At 47.3% G+C, this 24,349-nt stretch overlaps 1 protein-coding gene across 1 annotated transcript in view; it reads left to right on the top strand.

Annotated features, from left to right (window-relative positions):
• Positions 1-16,385, top strand: part of afg1l (AFG1 like ATPase) — a 111,036-nt gene extending 94,651 nt beyond the window's left edge. The window contains exons 9-13 of the mRNA XM_033021962.1: positions 6,024-6,094; positions 6,357-6,457; positions 13,124-13,264; positions 13,725-13,838; positions 15,783-16,385. Coding sequence (XP_032877853.1) covers positions 6,024-6,094; positions 6,357-6,457; positions 13,124-13,264; positions 13,725-13,838; positions 15,783-15,908 — 553 coding nt within the window. The 3' untranslated portion in view covers positions 15,909-16,385. The remainder of the gene's footprint in view (positions 1-6,023; positions 6,095-6,356; positions 6,458-13,123; positions 13,265-13,724; positions 13,839-15,782) is intronic.
• The last annotated feature ends 7,964 nt before the right edge of the window (positions 16,386-24,349 follow it).

Raw genomic sequence — 24,349 nt, forward strand, 5'->3', positions numbered from 1 at the left:
TACACAGAGGAAACGAAAAAACGTTACTCGATCAGTTTCCATTCAGTGTAGTTAATAAAAAAAGGATAAATACATAGAGCTTTAAAAACAAATTAAAATTACCATGTCTAAAATCAAAAAGTAGGTGTTATTCTGCCCGATCCTCTCTCCTGGATTTCTTCCCCGCAATCGGTCTGAAGAAGGGTCCCGACCCGAAACGTCGCCTGTCCATTCCCCTCCACAGAGGCTGCCTGACCCGCTGAGTTCCTCCAGCACTTTGTATCTGGCTGAAGAGAAGCGCTGGCCAATTTCGTTCAGCTCAACTTGGGCTCTGGAAGGGTAAACGGAGTTGAAAAAGTTAAATGTTTTTGCCTGGAGAGGAGCCAGTTGAATGAGATGCAAAAAGGAACTCACCAAACACGTTGAAAAGAAAAATGTCAAACCAGGCGGTGGACGAACCATGGGAAATTTTCAACGAAGAACTGACTGAGGTTCAGGCACGATATCTTCCCACAAGCAAAAACGAGAGCCGAGACAAAAGCCAGTACTTCTGAGAAATTAAAATATTAAAAGCAGGATGATCACACAAAGGCAGGGTGGCGCAACAGTAGAGTTGCTGCCTCACAGTGTCCGAGACCCAGTTACTATCCTGACTACGGGTACTGTCTGTACTGAGTTTGTACGTTCTCCCCGTGACCGCATGGGTTTTCTCTGGATAGTGCCCCTAATGTGTAGGATAGAACCAGTGTGAACAGGTAGAGAGACACAAAAAGCCAGAGTAACTCGGCGGGTCAGGCAGCATCTCTGGAGAAAAGGAATAGGTGACGTTTCGGGTCGAGACCCTTCTTCAGACTGAGAGTCAGGGGAAAGGGAAACAAGAGATATGGACGGTGATACAGAGAGATTTAAGGGCCTGTTCACTTTCACAACCTAATTCACGACCTTTTTTACTCGTGGACATTTTTCATCAGGCTAGAAAAACGCCCCAACCAACTTGATGCCACGAGTACCTACGACCAGCATCACGACCGACCTACGACCGACCTACGACCTCCTACAACCTCGTGACGGCCATGCTGCGAGTATGAGTCATGGGCAAACTCGGCAGAGGTCGTGAATTAGGTCGTGAAAGTTGGACAGACCCTTTAGAACAGATAGAAACATAGAAATATAGAAAATAGGTGCAGGAGGAGGCCATTCGGCCCTTCGAGCCAGCAACGCCATTCATTGTGATCATGGCTGATCGTTCCCTATCAATAACCCTTGCCTGCCTTCTCCCCGTATCCCTTGATCCCACTAGCCCCTAGAGCTCTATCTAACTCTCTCTTAAATCCATCCAGTGATTTGGCCTCCACTGCCCTCTGTGGCAGGGAATTCCACAAATTCACAACTCTCTGGCTGAAAACATTTTTTCTCACCTCAGTCTTAAATGACCTCCCCTTTATTCTAAGACAGTGGCCCCTGGTTCTGGACTCGCCCAACATTGGGAACATTTTTCCTGCATCTAGCTTGCCCAGTCCTTTTATAATTTTATATGTTTCTATAAGACACCCCCTCATCCTTCTAAACTCCAGTGAATACAAGCCTAGTCTTTTCAATCTTTCTTCATATGACAGTCCCGCCATCCCAGGGATCAATCTCGTGAACCTACGCTGCACTGCCTCAATCACAAGGATGTCCTTCGTCAAATTAGGAGACCAAAACTGTACACAATACTCCAGATGTGGTCTCGCCAGAGCCCTATACAACTGCAGAAGAAACTCTCTACTCCTATACTGAAATCCTCTTGTTATGAAGGCCATTAGCTTTCTTCACTGCCTGCTGTACCTGTAAGCCAACTTTCAGTGACCGGTGTACAAGGACACCCAGGTCTCGCTGTATCTCCCCCTTACCTAACCTAACCCCATAAATGGAATGGAAATATGTGCAAGGATGATAAAGGAAACAGGCCATTAGAAACATAGAAACATAGAAACATAGAAATTAGGTGCAAGAGTAGGCCATTCGGCCCTTCGAGCCTGCACCGCCATTCAATATGATCATGGCTGATCATCCAACTCAGTATCCCGTACCTGCCTTCTCTCCATACCCTCTGATCCCCTTAGCCACAAGGGCCACATCTAACTCCCTCTTAAATATAGCCAATGAACTGGCCTCGACTACCCTCTGTGGCAGAGAGTTCCAGAGATTCACCACTCTCTGTGTGAAAAAAGTTCTTCTCATCTCGGTTTTAAAGGATTTCCCCCTTATCCTTAAGCTGTGACCCCTTGTCCTGGACTTCCCCAACATCGGGAACAATCATCCTGCATCTAGCCTGTCCAACCCCTTAAGAATTTTGTAAGTTTCTATAAGATCCCCTCTCAATCTCCTAAATTCTAGAGAGTATAAACCAAGTCTATCCAGTCTTTCTTCATAAGACAGTCCTGACATCCCAGGAATCAGTCTGGTGAACCTTCTCTGCACTCCCTCTATGGCAATAATGTCCTTCCTGAGATTTGGAGACCAAAACTGTACGCAATACTCCAGGTGTGGTCTCACCAAGACCCTGTACAACTGCAGTAGAACCTCCCTGCTCCTATACTCAAATCCTTTTGCTATGAATGCTAACATACCATTCGCTTTCTTCACTGCCTGCTGCATCTGCATGCCCACTTTCAATGACTGGTGTACCATGACACCCAGGTCTCGCTGCATCTCCCCTTTACCTAGTCGGCCACCATTTAGATAATAGTCTGCTTTCCTGTTTTTGCCACCAAAATGGATAACCTCACATTTATCCACATTATACTGCATCTGCCAAACATTTGTCCACTCACCCAGCCTATCCAAGTCACCTTGCAGTCTCCTAGCATCCTCCTCACAGCTAACACTGCCCCCCAGCTTAGTGTCAACCGCAAACTTGGAGATATTGCCTTCAATTCCCTCATCCAGATCCATTGTTAGCTGTGGGCTGGGTGAAAGCGAGTTACAATGAAACTCACCAGGGCAACATTGGAACTAATATGACAACTAAGTTGGGGAGAGATGGAGATAGAGGAGCTGCAATGGTTACTTGAAGTTAGCAAAATCAATGGGTTGTAAGCTGTGTGACCGGGTGATCATTGTCGGCACGGACTCGGTGGGGCATTGGGCCTGTTTCCTCACAGCATCTCTAAATCATGTGATTTGAGGATTATAATATAAACGTAAACATAGAAACAATGAAAAATAGGTGCAGGAGTAGGCCATTCGGCCCTTCGAGCCAGTACCGCCATTCAATATGATCATGGCTGATCATCTAAAATCAGTACCCCCTTCCAGCTTTTTCCCCATATCCCTTGATTCCTTTATCCCTAAGAGCTAGATCTAATTCTCTCTTGAAAATCTCCAGTGAATTGGCCTCCACTGCCTTCTATGGCAGAGAATTCCACAGATTCACAACTCTCTGGGTGAAAAAGTTTTTCCTCGTCTCAATCCTAAATGGCTTACCCATTTGTGACATCTGAAGAAGGGTTTCGGCCCAAAACGTTGCCTATTTCCTACGCTCCATAGATGCTGCTGCACCCGCTGAGTTTCTCCAGCATTTTTGTCTACCTTCGATTTTCCAGGATCTGCAGTTCCTTCATAAATACCCATTTGTGACCCCTGGTTCTGGACTCCCCCCAACATCGGGAACATGTTTCCTGCATCTAGCCTGTCCAATCCTTTAAGAATTTTATATGTTTCTATAAGGTCCCCTCATCCTAAATTCCAGTGAATACAAGCTTAGTCGACCCATTCTTTCATCATATGTCAGTCTTGCTATCACGGAAATTAACCTGGTAAACCTACCCTGCACTCCCTCAATAGCAATAATGTCCTTCCTCAAATTAGGAGACCAAAATTGCACACAATACTCCAGGTGTGGTCTCACCAGGGCCCTGTACAACTACAGTAGGACCTCCTTGCTCCGAAATCAAATCCTCTCACTATGAAGGCCAACATGCCATTAACTTTCTTCATTGCCTGCTGTACCTGCATGTTTCCTTTCAATGACTGATGTACAAGCACACCCAGATCTCATTGCACCTCCCCTATTCCTAATCGGACACCATTCAGATAATTATCTGCCTTCCTGTTCTTGCTACCAAAATGGATAACCTCACATGTGTCCACATTATACTGCCCACTCACCCAACCTATCCAAATCACCCTGCAGCCTTATAATTGGATAACAGAATGGTTTGTGCTGCAAGAACTGGCCAGCGGTAGAGTTGCTGCCTCGCAGTGTCAGGGAGCTGTATTCGACCCTGACTACGGTGCAGTCTCTACGGAGTTTACACGTTCTCCCCGTGACCGCGCGGGTTTTCGCCAGGAGCTCCGGTTTCCTCCCACACTCCAAAGACGCGCAGGTTGTAGATTAATTGGCTTCGGTTAAAATTGTAAATGATCCCAAGTGTGTGTCGGATAGTGTTAATGTGCGGGGATCGCTGGTTGCCGCTGATTCGGCTGGCCGAAGCGCCTGATTCCGCACTGTATCTCTAGACTAAACTAAACTGGTTGATTTACCTCAACTAAACTATAACTGTGATTCATTTATTGCCTTGTTGATTATTATATATTATCTGTGTGTATTAGTTCATGGGGCTGTTATGCTCCTGCAAGTTAAAATGTCATTGTTCCATTGTCAGTGGATATGAGATTTAAGCACTCTTAATGGGCCTGTCCCATTTGGGCGATTTTTGGGCGACTGCATGCGACTGCCGACATATCTCCGTTTTTAGATCCATTTTTCTCCGACAGTGGCGACAAATGTTGCTGTCGTAGGTTGACGCCAGGTGTCGTAGGTGAATTCCATTAAAACTAGTCCCTGGTAGTCGCCTGAAGAGTCCCTCTAAGTGGGACAGGCCCTTAATTCTTGACGGTGCGTGTGTTCAAGGAGGCTCTGCAGGTGGGATTGTTCTCCTGTGCCCACCACACTTATAGATACAGTGTGGAAACGGGCACTTCGCACACCCCAGGGACAATTTACAACAAAATAAGCTTTTCACCGTATCTCGGTACATGTGACAGTAAGCTAAACTAACTAACTAACCTGTCTGAAGAAGGGTTCCGACCCCAAAAATCACCGTTTCATTTTCTCCAGAGATGCTGCCTGACCCGCTGAGTTACTCCAGCACTCTGTGAAAGGTCTCCTATCCATGTTCTCCACAGATGCTGCCTGACCCGCTGAGTTACTCCAGCACTCTGTGAAAGGTCTCCTATCCCTGTTCTCCACAGATGCTGCCTGACCCGCTGAGTTACTCCAGTTGTATAGGGCTCTGGTGAGACCACATCTGGAGTATTGTGCACAGTTTTGGTCTCCTAATTCGAGGAAGGACATCCTTGTGATTGAGGCAGTGCAGCGTAGGTTCACTATGTTTCTATGTCACCTATCCATGTTCTCTAGAGATGCTGCCTGACCCGCTGAGTTACTCCAGCACTCTGTGAAACGTCACCTATCCATGTTCTCCAGAGATGCTGCCTGACCCGCTGAGTTACTCCAGCACTCTGTGTCTAGCATCCAACTAAGTGGGCATCCACTTATATAAAATTTGATAAGCTTAACAGCAACATGCTATTTCTACACACTGCTCTAATTTGACTTTTATAACAAGCTACTTAGCCAGATTTTATTCTCAATGATGCACCATGGCGGAACATTTTCAAAAGCTTGTTTTCTTCAGAACAACTGATCTGTTCTCCCGCTCTTGTTTTGCATGCGGGAGAAGCTCGCAGCTCTTTCTTCTCATTGTGGAGCCAGAGCATTAATGGATCTGCTTCATCTCTATCGCCTCATTACTGGCTTAGGTTTCAATCACAGGAGTCTTTCAGTGTATGCAAATACGCCAGAATCATCTACCTGAGAGTTAATATTCCGAGCTTTAAAGTGTATTCTAAATCTAATGTTTGTATTTACTGCCCGACATCCTGTTCTCTCTTTTTTTTTTTTTTTGATGGGCAAAAAGCTAAGCGAGTCCGGGCAGCTGTTTGATGTCGGGCTCAAGTGTTATTAATTTCATATTCCATTATTCCTTTCACTGCAGCACAAGTGAAGTTGATGTGGAAGCTGCCCTGGATGAGCTATTTGATGAGCTGGCTCGGAAACAAAATGATAGTACGTACGTAAGTTAATTTCCCTTGAAAGAGAATACATTTGGAGCACAATGGCCAATCTCCACTGATCAATTAGTAAGTTCCATTGCTGTGTTCAGGATGATGCCTCATTCAAGTGGTTGTCATTGTATCAGTATTTTGTCTAATTTCTGTGTTGAATCATCTGCTATTATTCATGAAACCGTGCATTTTCCAAGGTATAAGAGATGAATTTTACAGTAATTATCCCAGGCAAGACTGATGCTTTGTTCGTGTCTCCATAGTAACAAGACCAAGGATTTTGAAAGTGCAAGGTAGAGAGCTGAGATTGAGCAAAGCTTGCGGTACCCTGGCAGACTGCACGTTTGAGGAGCTGTGCGATAAAGTGAGTGGGGGGGGGGGGGCAAGTCGAAAGTTAAGGGTCTTACGCCGCACATCCAACTTTTGGTTTCCCCTTAAGTGCAGAAGACAGATACAAAATGCTGGAGTAACTCAGCGGGGCAGGCAGCATCTGTGGAGAGAAGAAATGGGTGACTTTTTGGGTCGAGACCCTTCCTCAGACTGCCTCTTAAGTGCAGACTTTCTACTGAGGTTGAAGGGATTTTATTCACAAGATGAAATACAGTTGGCAGGGTGTCAATAGACAATAGATACAGGAGTAGGCCATTCGGCCCTTCGAGCCAGCACCGCCATTCAATGTGATCATGGCTGATCATCCCCAATCAGTACCCCATTCCTGCCTTCTCCCCATATCCCCTGACTCTGCTATCTTTAAGAGGGCTCTTAAATTCATTTCACTGCACTTTATGTGCAAGTGACAAATAAAACTTGACTTAACTTGACTTGACTAGCTCTCTCTTGAAAGCATCCAGAGAACCGGCCTCCACCGCCCTCTGAGGCAGAGAATTTCACAGACTCACCACTCTCTGTGAGAAAAAGTGTTTCCTCGTCTCCTAAATGGCTTACTCCTTATTCTTAAACTGTGGCCCCTGGTTCTGGACTCCCCCAACACCGGGAACATGTTTCCTGCCTCTAGCGTGTCCAAACCCTTGATAATCTTATATGTTTCAATAAGATGCCCTCTCATCCTTCTAAACTCCAGAGTGTACAAGCCCAGCCGCCCCATTCTCTCAGCATATGACAGTCCCGCCACAGTGTCATAGCACTCAGCATGGAAACAGGCCCTTTGACCCAACTGCTCCATCCTGCACAATCTAAGTTGTTCCCATTAGCCTGCGTTTGGCCCATATCCCTCTAAACCTTTCCTATCCATGTAGCTGTCCAAATGTCATAGAGTCCTGAACCCATACAGCACAAGATTACATATTGTTAGCAGAGAGCCGTAATGTCAAACAGCACAGAAACGGGACCTTCGGCCCATCTTGTCCATGCTGACCAAGATGCACCGTCTATGCTGTTCCCATTTGTCATCATCATCGGCCGTCACTCGAAATGAGTATGACTGTGGACGCCTATGCGTGACTTTGTTTAACGTGGGGAGACTGGTCCACAGACAGCCACCCCACGGCCCTTGACAGATCTGGGTCAGGATCCAGTGGCATGGAGTCCAAGACGACCGGAGACCCTTTTCTGCCGCAGCCTTCATCCGCCTTCCCAGCCGTTGTGACGCTCCACTAAGGTCAGCCATCGTCCTCGCCTGTTCCACCGTTGAGGTCTTGGTTGGATTGCTCTTTGTCAGAGACCTCCCCCTCGACCTTAACGCCATGGGTGGCCCTACCAGGAGCACAGCTCCAGACGGCATCGCTCTCAGGATCTCAGGTCCACACAAGCTTCTCCACCACGACAAGGTGACAACCCACGGAGAAGAATTCCCATTCGCCTGGATTTGACCCATATCCCTCCAAACCTTTCCTGTGCTTGTACCTGTCCAAATGTCATAGAGGCCTGGAGCCATACAGCAGGGAAGATGAGTCTGAAGAAGGGTCTCGACCTGAAGCGTCATCTATTCCTCTTCTCCAGTGATCCTGTCTGACGTGCTGAGTTACTCCAGCTTTTTGTGTGTAACTTTGGTTTAAACCAGCATCTGCAGTTCTTTCCCACACAGCATAGAAACAGGCTCTTCTGCCCAAGTTGGCCATGCTGACCAAGATGTCCCATCTACACGTCCCTTTTGGCTACGTTTGCCACTAATCTCCCTAAACTCCTCCTCTCCGTGTTCCTGCCCAAATGTCTTTTAAATATAGTTATTGTACTTGCCTCAACTATCTCCTCTGGCCACTCGTGTAGGAAAGAGCTGCAGATGCTGGTTTAAATGGAAGGATGACACAAAACGCTGGAGTAAAGGGCCGGTCCCACCAGCATGCGACCTGCATGCGGCAAGCGCGACCAAACCGGAAGCGGGGGCCGCGCGGAGGTCGAGAGAGTGACGTGAAGTTCGAGGGAAGTCCGCGGAAAGTTCGCGCGTGACGTACGGCGTCGATACGCTGCGCACGCCCGTCGAGGCGGTGCGTACGGCGTTGAGGCGGCTGCGGGCCGGCAGGCCGTTGCCGCGCGGAATATTTGAACACGGTCGGTTTTTCGGAGCCCCGCGCGATGTCGGGACCAGCTCCGCACAACTCCATACGGCTCCGGCGATTGAAGTGGGACCGGCCCCGCGAGGCCGTACGGCTCAAGCGACCACGTTAGGTCGCGCTTGCCGCATAGAGTCGCATACTCGTGGGGCAGGCCCTTAACTCAGCGGGACAGGCAGCATCTCTGGAGAGAAGGAATGGGTGACGTTTCGGGTCGAGACTGAAGAAGGGTCTCGACCCGAAACGTCACCCATTCCTCCTCTGGCAACTTTTTCCATATGCCCGGAGTGAAAAAGTTGCCCCTCAGCTTCCCATTAAATCTTTCCCTTCTCACCTTAAAGCTCCATACCATGGAGTCATAGAGTCTTACAGTGTGGAAACAGGCCATTTGAACCAACCTGCCCACACATGTCCAACCTACATGAGTCCCACCTGCCTGCATTTGGCCCATATTCCTCTACACCTATCTGATCCATGTACCTGTCTAAATGTTTGATGAAAATTACTCACTTGCTACACTGCCCTAATTTGACAAAAGAAAGCAACTGACAATGTTGTCAAAATCGAGTTATTGCTTGTTTTAGGGTATTTGAGATATGCTCTACACAATGGTGAACAAAATAAGTCTTCAATGAGTACAATTTGGAAATATTTATACCAAAGAAGTAAGAAATTCCATCTCAGAGAGCTTGAAAAAAAATCTGAAGGAGGTTTTCACCCCGAAACGTTGCCTATTTCCTTCGCTCGATAGTTGCTGCTGCACCCGCTGAGTTTCTCCAGCATTTTTGTGTATCTTCTGAAAGAAAAACACGTTTTCCTCATTTACAAGAAAACGCCTTTCTGTCAGTTGCTTTCTTTTGTCAAAGTAGGGCAGTTTGGTCATAACCAGTCGTTTTAGGCGATAGCCTTTTCCGTATTCAATCAAAAGGAAACAAAATGTTGGATGTCTGGAACGTGTTGCCATGGGTGGTGGTGGAGGCAGGTACAATCGTGGATTTACGAGACTTTTGGATAGGCAGGTGGCTATGGAAATATATGGATTACATGCAGGCAGAGGAGATTAATTCATCTTGGCATCATGTTCAACATGGTCATTGTTGGCCCAAAGGGCCTCAATGATATTCAATACTCAATGATATATAGTGCAAGGGTCAGGAAGCGAGTGGGCAAGATCATCTCTGACCCCTCTCACCCTGGCCACAAACCCTTTGAATCACTTCCCTCTGGAAGGCGACTCCGGACTGTCAAAGCTGCCACAGCCAGACATAAAAACAGTTTTTATCCACGAGTAGTTGCTCTACTCAACAGCCAAAAATCTGTAGCTGAAGTAGAGATGGTCGAAAGCTTTAAGTTCCAAGGAGTTCGCATCACCCGCAACTTGTCCTGAAATACCCATAGTGAAGCAATGGCCGAGACAGCTCACCGACGCATGTCCCCAACCTTCAACCATCACCCTCTGCTTCCTTCCATGGAGCCAATTTGCTTTCCATCTATTATCTACCTGAGCTTTATCTAAATCCCTCCATACCCTGAATATACCCTGTGCCTCTGCAGTCCGTCTGTCTTTTTTCTTTTTTTTTTTTGTCCCGTTGAGTGTATAGTTTGCAAGGTTTTTAAAAAATTGTTTTTAACTGTGTATGTGTGGGGGGCGAGGGGAGGGAGGGGGGGTGGGGGAAACTTTTAAATCTCTTCCCTGTACGGAGGACCCGACCTATTCCCTGTCGGGTCTCCGTTGTCGTTGGGGCCTAGCACCGTGGAGCTGCCTCCAACCGGAACGACCTGGGGGCTATAGTCGCGGAGCCTGGGGATTTACCATCGTGGGGCTGGCCGGCTTCGGAGCGCGGAGCGCTGTGGTGGCGCGCTGCTGCGGCCCGACTTCGGAGCTTCGGAGGCTCCGGCTGCAGGCCCGGTGGACAGTAACACCGGGAGCCGGCGGGTCCCTGGTGGGAGACCGCTTTTCGGAGCTCCCGCTACGGCAACTTCTCCCGCCCGAGTTGCGGGGTTGAAAATGAACTGGAGCGGGGCTTTACATCGCCCGGCGCAGCTTTAACAGCCGCGGGACTTGCCATCGCCCGCCGGGGGCTCCAACATCAAGACCCGGAGCTCGGCCTTGCATCGCCCGGCGAAGCATTGATGGCTGAGGGACTTTCCATCGCCTGCCGGGGGCTTTAACATCGGGAGAAGAATGGAACACAGGGGAGAGACAAGACTTTGCCTTCCATCACAGTGAGGATGAGATTCACTGTGATGGACGATTGTGTTAATTGTGTGTCTTGGTTCTTTTGTTGTTGTATGGCTGCAAAAAACAAATTTAGTTTGAACTTCATTTGAGGTTCAAATGACAATAAACGGTATTGTATTGTATATCTATGTTCCCATCCAAAGGCCTCTTAAATGCCACCATTGCATCTGATCAAATCATTCGTTGTCACCAGAAGTTTCAGTTGATCAGCAATGATCTTTGGGTTTGAGTAGTACACTTAAGAAGAGTGTTGTTTAATGAATATTAAATGCACCACCAGACTCAGGAACAGCTTCTTCCCTTGGTTCCCTTCCGTTGGTTATCAGACTTCTGAATGGTTCTTCTATAAGCTAGGGTGTCGGGGTGGGAGATTGCAACCTTCATGTGGTCCGCCCTGTTTCGACGTAATGCAATCAACCCGGCGTGCACAATCAAATATGATCAAAGAGAACAAGTTGCCCTACAACTTTAGGCTGTGCAAGCCGTACGCAAGAAGAAGAAGCTACGGTGTTGTATCGATCTTCCAGTTCCAAATTTTTCTCTATGTGTACAGGGATCACAAGATTGATCCCTGGGATGGCAGGACTGTCATATGAGGAAAGATTGAAAAGACTATGCTTGTATTCACTGGAGTTTAGAAGGATGAGGGGTATTCTTATAGAAACATATAAAATTATAAAAGGACTGGACAAGCTAGATGCAGGAAAAATGTTCCCAATGTTGGGCGAGTCCAGGACCAGGGGCCACAGTCTTAGAATAAAGGGGAGGCCATTTAAGACTGAGGTGAGAAAAAACTTTTTCACCCAGAGAGTTGTGAATTTGTGGAATTCCCTGCCACAGAGGGCAGTGGAGGCCAAATCACTGGATGGATTTAAGAGAGAGTTAGATAGAGCTCTAGGGGCTAGTGGAGTCAAGGGATATGGGGAGAAGGCAGGCACGGGTTATTGATAGGGGACAATCAGCATTGATCACAATGAATGGCGGTGCAGGCTCGAAGGGTCGAATAGCCTCCTCCTGCACCTATTTTCTATGTTTCTATGTAAGAAAGAACTGCAGATGCTGGTTAAAATCGACGGTAGACACAAAATGCTGGAGTAACTCAGCGGGACAGGCAGCATCTCTGGAGAGAAGGAATGGGCGATGTTTCGGGTCGAGACTCTCCTTCAGACTGATGTCAGGGGAGTGGGTGGGACAGAGATAGAATGTAGGCAGAGACAGTAAGACTGGTGGGAGAACTGGGGAGGGGGAGAGGGAGGGGATGGAGAGAGAAAGCAAGGGCTTATACTCCCCCTACTCCCAATTCCTCCGTCTACGCCGCATCTGCGCCCAGGATGAGATGTTCCATACCAGGGCATCGGAGATGTCCTCATTCTTTAGGGAACGGGGGTTCCCCTCTTCCATTATAGATGAGGCTCTCACTAGGGTCTCTCGTAGCTCCACTCTTCCTCCCCCTCCCCCCATTCATAACAAGGTCAGAGTCCCCCTGGTCCTCACCTTCCACCCCATCAGCCGTCACATACAGCGTATAATCCTCCGACACTTTTGCCACCTCCAACGGGATCCCACTACTGGCCGTACCTTCCCATCTCCCCCCCTTTCTGCCTTCCGCAGAGACTGTTCCCTCCGAAACTCCCTGGTCAACTCGTCCCTTCCCACCCAAACCAACCCCTCCCCGAGTACTTTCCCCTGCAATGGCAGGAGATGCAACACCTGTCCCTTTACCTCCCCCCTCGACTCCATCAAAGAACCCACACAGTCTTTCCAGGTGAGGCAGAGGTTCACCTGCACCTCCTCCAACCTCATCTGCTGCATCCGCTGTTCCAGGTGTCAACTTCTCTACATCGGCGAGACCAAGCGCAGGCTCGGCGATCGTTTCGCTGAACACCTCCACTCAGTCCGTCTTAACCTACCTGATCTCCCGGTGGCCCAGCACTTCAACTCCCCCTCCCATTCCCAATCTGACCTTTCTGTCCTGGGCCTCCTCCATTGTCAGAGTGAGGCCCAGCGCAAATTGGAGGAGCAGCACCTCATATTTCGCTTGGGTAGTTTACACCCCAGCGGTATGAACATTGACTTCTCTAATTTCAGATAGCCCTTGCTATTGTCACATGTACCGAGGTACAGTGAAATGCATTTCTTTGCTCACCTTTTTTGGTGTAAACTAATCACAAAAATTTGTCCGCTTGTGTAGTAAGGACTAAAGGTCAAAGAAAGTGGCCAAATTGAAGCTGCAACACACAGAATGAAACTATAACGTGTTTCTATGGTTACATTGTAGCCCCTTGGAGCGAGTGACTACTTGGAAATGGCTCAACATTTTGACACCGTATTCATCAGGAACATACCAATGTTGACTTTGGCAAAGAAGACTCAAGCTCGCCGCTTCATCACTCTTATTGATGCCTTTTACGATCATAAGGTTGGATTTCATTACATAGACACATAGACACATAGACAATGGGTGCAGGGGCACTTCGAGCCAGCACCGCCATTCAATGTGATCATGGCTGATCATCCACAATTAGTTCTAAATGGCTTGCCCTTTATTCTTAAACTGTGGCCCCTGGTTCCGGACTCCCCCAACATCGGGAACATGTTTCCTGCCTCTAGTGTGTCCAAACCCTTAATAATCTTATATGTTTCAATAAGATCCCATCTCATCCTTCTAAATTCCAGAGTGTACAAGCCCAGCCGCTCCATTCTCTCAGCATATGACAGTCCCGCCATCCCGGGAATTAACCTTGTAAACCTACTCTGCACTCCCTCAATAGCAAGAGTGTCCTTCCTCAAATTAGGGGACCAAAACTGCACACATTACTCCAGGTGTGGTGTCACTATTGAGTTATAAAACACACTGTCAATGTCTTGCTTTGTTTAAGGTCAGGGTTATTTGCTCAGCTGCAATGCCATTGGAGAATATATTTGTTCAGAAGGATTATGACAGCCACGCTGATGATGCCAGGGTGTTTGTGGATGACCTAGGATTGGACCACGTGAGTAGGCCGCTTCATAGTTTTTCCATTCTGAAATGCGCGGACCATGCGAGGTTCTGGTGGCGTCGGCTTTCACAGAGTCATCGAGTCATACATCGCAGAAACAGGCCATTCGGCCCAATTTGCCCACTCCGGCCAACATGCCCCATCCACACTATAGCCCCACCTGCCTGCGTTTGGCCCATATCCCTCCAAACCTGTCCTATCCATGTACCTGTCTAATTGTCTAATGGTGTGTTGTCCTTCCGTTGACTGGATAGCACGCAACAAAAAGCTTTTCACTGCACCTCGGTACACGTGACAATAAACCAAACTGTAACTGTGTAGGAAGGAACCGCAGATGCTGGTTTAAACCGAAGATGGACACAAAAGGCTGGAGTAGCTCAGCGGGACAGGCAGCATCTCTGGAGAGAAGGAATGGGCGACTGTAACTGTTTCTTAAATGTTGTGAGAGTCCCTGCCTCAACTACCTCCTCTGGCAGTTCTATCCATACACCCACCACCCTTTGTGTAAAAAAATTACCCCTTAGGCTCCCATTGAATCTTTTGCCCTTCATCTTAGAACTATGTCCTCTGGTTTTCGATTCCCCTACCCTGGGTAAAAGACTCTGTGCAGTTACCTGATCTATTCCGCTCATGATTTTGTACACCACTATAAGATCACCCCTCATCCTCCTGCGCTCCATGGAATGGAGACCCAGCCTGCTCAACCTCTCCCTGTAGCTCACACCCTCTAGTCCTGGCAACATCCTCGTAAATCTTCTCTGAACCCTTTCAAGCTTGACAACATCTTTCCTATAACACGGTGCCCAGAACTGAACACAATATTCAAAATGCTGTCTCACCAACGTCTTATACAACTGCAACATGACCTCCCAAATTTTATACACAAAATCTGTTTAAGAAGGAACTGCAGATGCTGGAAAAATCGAAGGTAGACAAAACTGCTGGAGAAACTCAGCGGGTGAGGCAGCATCTAAGGAGGAAAGGAATAGGCGACGTTTCGGGTCGAGACCCTTCTTCAGACCCAAAATCTGTTGATCTGTTTCATCTTCCATCCTTTCATTATTTTAGTTGGAACAGGAACAACCCATAGAAACATAGAAACATAGAAAATAGGTGCAGGAGTAGGCCATTCGGCCCTTCGAGCCTGCACCGCCATTCAATATGATCATGGCTGATCATCCAACTCAGTATCCTGTACCTGCCTTCTCTCCATACCCTATGATCCCTTTAGCCACAAGGGCCACATCTAACTCCCTCTTAAATATAGCCAATGAACTGGCCTCAACTACCTTCTGTGGCAGAGAATTCCACAGATTCACCACTCTCTGTGTGAAAAATGTTTTTCTCATCTCTATCCTAAAAGATTTCCCCCTTATCCTTAAACTGTGACCCCTTGTTCTGGACTTCCCCAACATCGGGAACAATCTTCCTGCATCTAGCCTGTCCAACCCCTTAAGAATTTTGTAAGTTTCTATAAGATCCCCCCTCAATCTTCTAAATTCTAGCGAGTACAAGCCGAGTCTATCCAGTCTTTCTTCATATGAAAGTCCTGACATCCCAGGAATCAGTCTGGTGAACCTTCTCTGCACTCCCTCTATGGCAAGAATGTCTTTCCGACGTACCCGTTGTACATAAGGGTTACGTTTCGTAAAACCTGACGTAAGTCAGCTTTACGCACGTCGGAATCACCATCCCCACCCCCTGCCCGAAATAACTCGCTGAGTCTGAAGAAGGGTCCCGACCCAAAACGTCGCCTGTCCATGTTCCCCGGAGATGCTGCCTGGCCCATTGAGTATTGATTCTGCGTGTACCCTTTGCAATAAACAAGGTTCGCGGTCTACTGAAGTGTAGAAGGGAATGAAAATTAAGAACGAATACTGTATAGAGCGAAAGTTGATTTTTCACCCACTTCCCTTTCCGCTTCGTTCCAACGCGCAGAAGGTGGAGGAGCTCTCGATCTTTTCCGGAGCTGAGGAAATATTTGCATTCCAGCGCACGGTCTCCCGGCTTACGGAAATGCAAACGGAGGAGTACTGGGAGGAAGGAAGCCGGAGCAGGAAGTGACTGTGTGCCCGCTGGGTGTAAGACTGAGCGGAAACGCCACAAACTGCAGACAACTATGGATCAAATTTAAGGACCGGGATGTGCATGATGAATTATAAATGCACCTTTTTTGTTAACTGGACCATTTAACAAACTTCCACACATTTGCCGGGCCCAAACTGATATGCCGTTGTGCTTAAGATATATATATATATATGTATGCTTCTCTTTTAATGGACACTTTCCTTTTGAATTGCTTTTTGAAGAGATATCATCTGATCAATATTTCTTGAATTATTTTCTCTACTGCCCCACACTTATTTACGTTGCTGGAGTTTCCATTCTTATGTAATTTGGCCTTTTGCTTAGACGGCTGGAACAAGATAAGGAGATAAAATCACGCATCAGGAGCGGCACGGTGGCGCAGCGGTAGAGTTGCTGCCTCACAGCGCCAGAGACCCGGGTTCCATCTGACTACGGGTCAATAGACAATAGGTGCAGGAGTAGGCCATTCGACCCTTCGAGCCAGCACCGCCATTCAATGTGATCATGGCAGATCATCCCCAATCAGTACCCCGTTCCTGCCTTCTCCCCATATCCCCTGACTCCGCTATTTTAAAGAGCCCTATCTAGCTCTCTCTCTCTCCAGAGAACCGGACTCCACCGCCCTCTGAGGCAGCGAATTCCACAGACTCACCACTCTCTGTGAGAAAAAGTGTTTCCTCGTCTCCGTTCTAAATGGCTTACTCCTTATTCTTAAACTGTGGCCCCTGGTTCTGGACTTCCCCAACATCGGGAACATGTTTCCTGCCTCTAGTGCGTCCAAGTCAAGTCAAGAGTGTTTTATTGTCATATGTCCCGGATGGGACAATGAAATTCTTACTTGCTGCAGCACAACAGAATATGTAAATATGTAAACATAGTACATAACGAGGGAAAAAAGTTCAATCAATAATAAATATAGTGCAATAATAATATAGTATTTTGCAGTTCAGAGCTCAGAGCTTATTTGTTGTTGTGTTGAATAGACTGATGGCTGTGGGGAAGCAGCTGTTCCTGAACCTGGACGTTACAGTCTTCAGGCTCATGTACCTTCTTCCTGATGGCAAATGGTGGAAATGAGTCTGACCGGAGTTTGTACGTTCTCCCCGTGACCTGCGTGGGTTTTCTTCGAGATGTTCCGTTTCCTCCCATACTCCAAAGACGTACAGGTTTATAGGTTTAAGTGGTTTGGTGTAATAAATGTAAATTGCCAATTGCGAATGTAAAACTTTCCCCTAGTGTGTGTGTGTGTGTGGGATAGTGTTAGTGTGCGGGGATCGCTGATCGGCGCGGTCTCGGTGGGCCGAATGGCCTGTTTCAACGCTGTATCTCTAACGTAAACTAAAGAAAACTAAAGAAAAAGTAATGAGCTCCATCAAATCCAGTCCTTCCACTGACTTTATGATCTCTCTCTCTGTGGGCAATGCTCCATCTGTTTCATCACCTCAGGGAAACTCTTAAGTATTTATGCATATTTAAGTTCTTATGAATAAACGTATTTAACGTCAAGAAATGTTCTTATTCTTTCTACCGGGTGACATGTTTAATCATTTATTTGACCCTCGCAGGTTAAACAGTTAAATAACAGCTGGAGGTGGCGATAAAGCATGGGGGTCGAAGGGGCATCTTGGTCAGCATGGGCAAGTTGGGCCGAAGGGCCTGTTTCCGTGCTGTGTGACTCTCTGACACCATAACATAGAGCATTAAACAGTACAGCCCATACTGTCCAAGCCAAGCATGATGCCGTTAAATTAAGTTTCTCTGCCTGCATATGATCCATATCCCTCCATTCCCTGCATATCATAGAAACAGGAGTAGGCCATTCGGCCCTTCGAGCCTGCACTGCCATTCAATATGATCATGGCTGATCATCCAACTCAGTATCCTGTACCTGCCTTCTCTCCATACCCCCTGATCCCTTTAGCCACAAGGGCCACATCTAACTCCCTCTTAAATATAGCCAATGAACTGGCCACAACTACCTTCTGTGACAGAGAGTTCCAGAGATTCACCACTCTCTGTGTGAAAAATGTTTTTCTCATCTCGGTCCTAAAGGATTTCCCCTTTATCCTTAAACTGTGACCCCTTGTCCTGGACTTCCCCAACATCGGGAACAATCTTCCTGCATCTAGCCTGTCCAACCCCTTAAGAATTTTGTAAGTTTCTATAAGATCCCCCCTCAATCTTCTAAATTTTAGCGAGTACAAGCCGAGTCTATCCAGTCTTTCTTCATATGAAAATATCCATGTGCCTATCCAAAAGTCCCCTAAACGCCACTATCGTATCTGCCTCCACCGCTTCCCCTGGCAGCCACCACCCTCCGTGTAAAGAAACTTGCCCCGAACGTCTTGGTTAAACGTTGGCCCTCTCACCTTAAAGCTATGCTCTCTAGAACACAGCACAGTACAACACAAAAATGAATGAATATGTTTATTGGCCATGTATGTTCACATACAAGGAATTTGCCTTGGTGCTCCACTCACAAGTGACAACACGACATACAGCAAACTATTAAGAATAAAACATCAAGAATAAAACATAGTTTAAACATGTGAATGAAATAAAATACCAGAGCAAAAGGAGGCTACAGACTTTTGGTTATTGAGTAGAGCTACTGCTCGTGGGAAAAAGCTATTTTTATGTCCGGGCCCTTTGGCCCACAATGTCCGTGCCAAACATGCTAGTCTTTGACATTTCCACGCAGGGATAAAGGTTTGACATTTGTAACTGTATCGCGTATGTGGGTGTGAACGGGGCTGGCCTGAAGACTCGCAGCAACTCACACTGAGGTTCATGTTGCATCTGATTCTGACATGGCACCTGTTTCCGGAGCGTCATGGGCATCGTGCTACACCCGGGGGGTTTCCTGATGATGCTGGAGGGAAGCTTGGTCCTCTCGATTAGCAACCTCTCTCAGGTAAGTGATGATGAGGATGCCCAGAATCAGTCTCAGAAAGGTGTTCAAGAAGGAACTGCAGATGCTGGAAAATCGAAGGTAGACAAAATTGCTGGAGAAACTCAGCGGGTACAGCAGCATCTATGGAGCGAAGGAAATAGGCAACGTTTCGGGACGAAACGTTGCCTATTTCCTTCGCTCCATAGATGCTGCCGTACCCGCTGAGTTTCTCCAGCAATTTTGTCTACCTTCAGTCTCAGAAAGGAACTGTGCAGGAAGGAACTGCAGATTAAACCATGTACGAAAAAGGGTCTCGACCCGAAACACCCCCCTATTCCTTTTCTCCAAGATGCTGTCTGACCCACTGAGTTACTCCAGCTTTTTGTGTCCATCTTCAGAAAGGAGTTGTGTAGTTGTGTTGGGGGGGGGGAGGGGGAGACAATCAGAAGAAGCCCACATTCTTTACAATTGAGGAATGATTGGGTTAACATATGATGAGCGTTTGATGGCACTGGGCCTGTACTCGCTGGAGCTTAAAAGAATGAGGGGGGACCTCATTGAAACTTACCGAATAGTGAAAAGCCTGGATAGAGTGGATGTGGAGAGGATGTTTCCACTGGTGGGAGAGTCTAGGACCAGAGGTCACAGCCTCAGAATTAAAGGACGTTCCTTAAAAGTCCTGTCCCACGGTACGAGTTCATTCCAAGAGCACTCCCGAATTAAAAATAAAATCAAACTCGTGGTAAGCACGGAGAATGAACGTAGCGGGTACGTCGGAGCTCGGGAACGTCTCTTAGCGCTAACGGCAGGTACTCGGGAAGACTCACTAACGGCAGGTAAACACGGGAAGACTCGTGAAGATTTTTCAACATGTTGAAAAATGTCCACGAGAGCCCCGAGTACCGACGAGTGGCCATTACCGTAAATCTCCGAGTTCGAATCAGGGCAAACTCGGGAGAACTCTTGGAATTAACTCGCACCGTGGGACAGGGGTTTTAGAATGGAGATGAGGAAGAATTTCTTTAGTCAGAGGGTGGTGAATCTGTGGAATTCTTTGCCACAGACGGCTGTGGAGGCCATTCTTCATTAGTACGGGTGTCGGTTATGGGGAGAAGGCAGGAGAATGGAGCTGAGAGGGAAAGATAGATCAAGTATGATTGAATGGCGGAGTAGGCTTGATGGGCCGAATGGCCTCATTCTGCTCCTGGAACATGAATTGAGGAGTACTGCTAATCCTCAAGTGTAGTTAGTCAAGTGTATTCAATACTTCTCTGCCTCAGAGGGCGGTGGAGGCCGGTTCTCTGGATGCTTTCAAGAGAGAGCTAGATAGGGCTCTTAAAGGTAGCGGAGTCAGAGGATATGGGGAAAAGGCAGGAACGGGGTACTGATTGGGGATGATCAGCCATGATCACATTGAATGGCGGTGCTGGCTCGAAGGGCCGAATGGCCTACTCCTGCACCTATTGTCTATTGTCTACTGTTAGTCAAGTGTATTTTATAATCTTCTCTTCAAAGTCAAGAGTGATTTGGTGTCACATGACCCGGAAACAGAACAACAACCTTCCATCAGTTTAATTTAGTTATTGTCACATGTACCGAGGTACAGTGAAAAGTTTTTACGTTGCGTGCTATCCAGTCAGTGAATAAGACTGGGGACCATCCGTTAAACGACATTCAGAGCTGCTTTTCCCTCCTGATATAGATAAAGTTCTATCGTACCGTATGTGCGGGGGGCACGGTGAGAATGAAAGGGGACAAAATGTGTGGGAAAGAACTGCAGATGCTGATTTAAATCGAAGGTAGACACAAAATGCTGGAGTAACTCAGCGGGACAGGCAGCATCTCTGGAGAGAAGGAATGGGAGACGTTTCGGGTCGAGACCTTTCTTCAGACTGAAGTCGGGAGTGGGCGGGACAGAGATAGAATGTAGTCGGAGACAGTAAGACTAGTGGGGGAACTGGGAAGGGGGAGGGGGTGGAGAGAGAGGGAAGGCAAGGGCTATCTGAAGTTGGAGAAGTCAATGTTCATCCCGCTGCGGTGTAAGCTACCCAAGCGAAATATGAGGTGCTGTTCCTCGAATTTGCGCTGGGCCTCACTCTGACAATGGAGGAGGCCCAGGACAGGAAGGTCAGATTGGGAATGGGAGGGGGATGGGGTGTAAGGTAAGGACTATGGGGACTCTGTCTCTGTTGCGACGAGAAGGAGGGGGAGCAAGGGCGGAGCTGCGGGGTAACATAGATACATAGAAAATAGGTGCAGGAGGAGGCCATTCGTCCCTTAGAGCCAGCACCGCCATTCATTGTGATCATGGCTGATCGTCCCCTATCAATTCCCCGTGCCTGCCTTCTCCCCATATCCCTTGACTCCACTAGCCTCTAGAGCTCTATCTAACTCTCTCTTAAATCCATCCAGTGATTTGGCCTCCACTGCCCTCTGTGGCAGGGAATTCCACAAATTCACAACTCTCTGGGTGGAAAAGTTTTTTTCTCACCTCAGTCTTAAATGGCCTCCCCTTTATTCTAAGACTGTGGCCCCTGGTTCTGGACTCGCCCAACATTGGGAACATTTTTCCTGCATCTACCGAGGAGACCCTAGTGAGGACCTCGTCTATGATGGCGGGGAGTCTGGTCTGTGTGATGGACTGGGCTACATCTACAACTCTGCAATTTCTTGTGGTCTGGGGCAAAATGTATCTCTCAATCTCTATGAGACATTGTTCTCGGTCTGTGGGGAACTTGCTGCTCACTGTTTTATTAAAAAAAATAGTGACTAAAATCCAAAACAATATTTAATTTTTCTGCAAATACTTTGAACCATGGTGGGGGTGCACAAGGTGGAATGTAGATTCAAGGCTGCTCTTCATGTACATAGCGCATTGTTGCTTTAATTGCCAACTTGTTTGTCTTGCATTTCATGTGCAAATTAGACATTAAATTCAAAGAAGACAATTGTGAATCACTTTGCCTTAGCAACCTCTGGATAAGCAACTGAGAAATGCAGTGTTTATTTTAATGTAGTGGTGTGCCACTTTATTGAGGTAGTTTTACTACTTTTGTCATTTGTTAAATCAATTATGGGCCATTTACAATCTGACATGTTTTACGTATATTAGGTATAGACCATTGCTCAAATCAAGTGCACCCAAGCACTCTTTTACTTTCACCGATCAAGTTCCAACCTGTAACAAGGGATGGACACAAAAGGCAGGAGTAACTCTGCGGGACAGGCAGCATAGAAACATAGAAAATAGGTGCAGGAGGAGGCCATTCAGCCCTTCGAGCCAGCACTGCCATTCATTGTGATCATGGCTGATCGTCCCCAATCAATAACCCGTGCCTGCCTTCTCCCCATATCCCTTGACTCCACTAGCCCCTAGAGCTCTATCTAACTCTCTCTTAAATCCATCCAGTGACTTGGCCTCCACTGCCCTCTGTGGCAGGGAATTCCACAAATTCACAACTCTCTGGGTGAAAAAGTTTTTTCTCACCTCAGTCTTAAATGGCTTCCTCTTTATTCTAAGTGTCTAAGATGTCCTTCCTCAAATTAGGAGACCAAAACTGTACACAATACTCCAGATGTAGTCTTACCAGAGCCCTATACTCTGGAGAGAAGGAATGGGTGACGTTTCGGGTCGAGACCCTTCTTCAGACTGGCAAGGGACATTCGTGGTTCTTACTGCTTTGGTGACGTGCCTCCACCACTGAGGTGCGGACTCGATGGGCCGAATGGCCTTTCTGATCCTATAAGCAGGAACGGGGCACTGATTTTGGATGATCAGCCGTGATCATATTGAATGGCAGTGCTGGCTCGAAGGGCCGAATGGCCTACTCCTCCACCTATTGTCTATGTTATTATATCTCTCTGCATCACCGTTTAATATCTCTCGTTTTCCCTTTCAAGCCAAGTCAAGTTTATTCGTCACATACACATACGAGATGTGCAGTGAAATGAAATGACTCTGTCTGGAGACGGGTCTCGACCCGAAACTTCACCCATTCCTTCTCTCCAGAGATGCTGCCTGCCCCGCTGAGTTACTCCAGCTTTTTCTGTCTACCTTTGGTTTAAACCAGCATCTGCAGTTCCTTCCTGCACCCTACGTCTTATGGTGCCTGTGTTGCATTCGGCAAGGTGATTAGTCTGTGTAGTAATAAGCATATCAGTTGTTTATTGAATAGGAGATGTAAATTGACTACAGCTGCAGGCTGACCTGTGCTACATATAGGTTCAACTAACCCAACAGTTTTCCCAAATGGACATTATCAGTATTCTCTTCACTCGTGGATCATTTTGAAAGTCGTTACACTCTTGCATAAATTACAATTTTTCTACTACTAAGAATTAAATTTCAAGTCGTTTTATTTTAACTCCGCAATATCCCTCCATTTAAATGTGAAGCTTTCAAATATATTTTGATTGTTTTCCATTCGAAGTCGGCACGGTGGCGCAGCGGTAGAGTTGCTGCCTCACAGCGCCAGAGACCCGGGTTCCATCCTGACTACGGGTGCTGCCTGTACAGAGTTTGTACCTTCTCCCCGTGACCTGCGTGGGTTTTCTCCGGGTGCTCCGGTTTCTTCCCACATCCCAAGGGCTTGCAGGTTTGTAGGTTAATTGGCTTCTGTAAATCGTCCCTAGTGTGTCGAATAGGACTAGTGTACGTACGGGTGATCGTTGGTTGGTGTGGGCTCGGTGGGCGGAAGGGGCTGTTTCCGTGCTGTATTCCTAAAGCCAAAACTAGAAACAATTCAATATAAACACTTGCCTATCACAAAATACTGGATAAACTCAGCAGGTGAGGCAGCATCTATGGAGAGAAGGAATTGGTGACGTTTCGGGTCGAGACCCTTCTTCTGTGTCTACCTTCGATTTTACCAGCATCTGCAGTTCTTTCTTAATCACTTGCATATCACGATATGGCCTGCTCTACATCAGGGACTCCGAATCTGTGTTAGTTCAGTTCAGTTTAGTTGATTGTCACGTGTACCGAGGTACAGTGAAAAGCTTTTGTTGCGTGCTAACCAGTCAGCGGAAATACAATACATGATTACAATCAAGCCATCCACTATGTACAGATACATACATAATAAGGGAATAACGTTTAGTGCAAGGTAAAGCCAATAAAGACCCATCAAAGATACTCCCAGGGGAAGGAATGAGGTAGATAGTAGTTCAGGACCGCTCTCTGGTTGTGGAAGGATGATTCAGTTGCCTGATAACAGCTGGGAAGAAACTGTCCCTGAATCTGGAGGTGTGCGTTTTCACACTTCTGTACCTCTTGCCTGATGGGAGAGGGGAGAAGAGGGAGTGGCCAGGGTGCGACTGGTCCTTGATGATGCTGCTGGCCTTGCCGAGGCAGCGTGAGGCGCAGATGGAGCCAATGGAAGGGAGGTTGGTCTGTGTGATGGGCTGGGCTGCGTCCACAATTTGCTGCAATTTCTTGCGGTCTTGGATGGAGCTGTTCCCAAACCGAGCTGTGATGCATCCTGATAAAATACATCTGTAGAAGTTGGTGAGAGTTGTAGGGGAC

Source organism: Amblyraja radiata, chromosome 5 (assembly GCF_010909765.2).
Source record: "Amblyraja radiata isolate CabotCenter1 chromosome 5, sAmbRad1.1.pri, whole genome shotgun sequence".
In the NCBI taxonomy this organism is placed as follows: Eukaryota; Metazoa; Chordata; class Chondrichthyes; order Rajiformes; family Rajidae; genus Amblyraja; species Amblyraja radiata.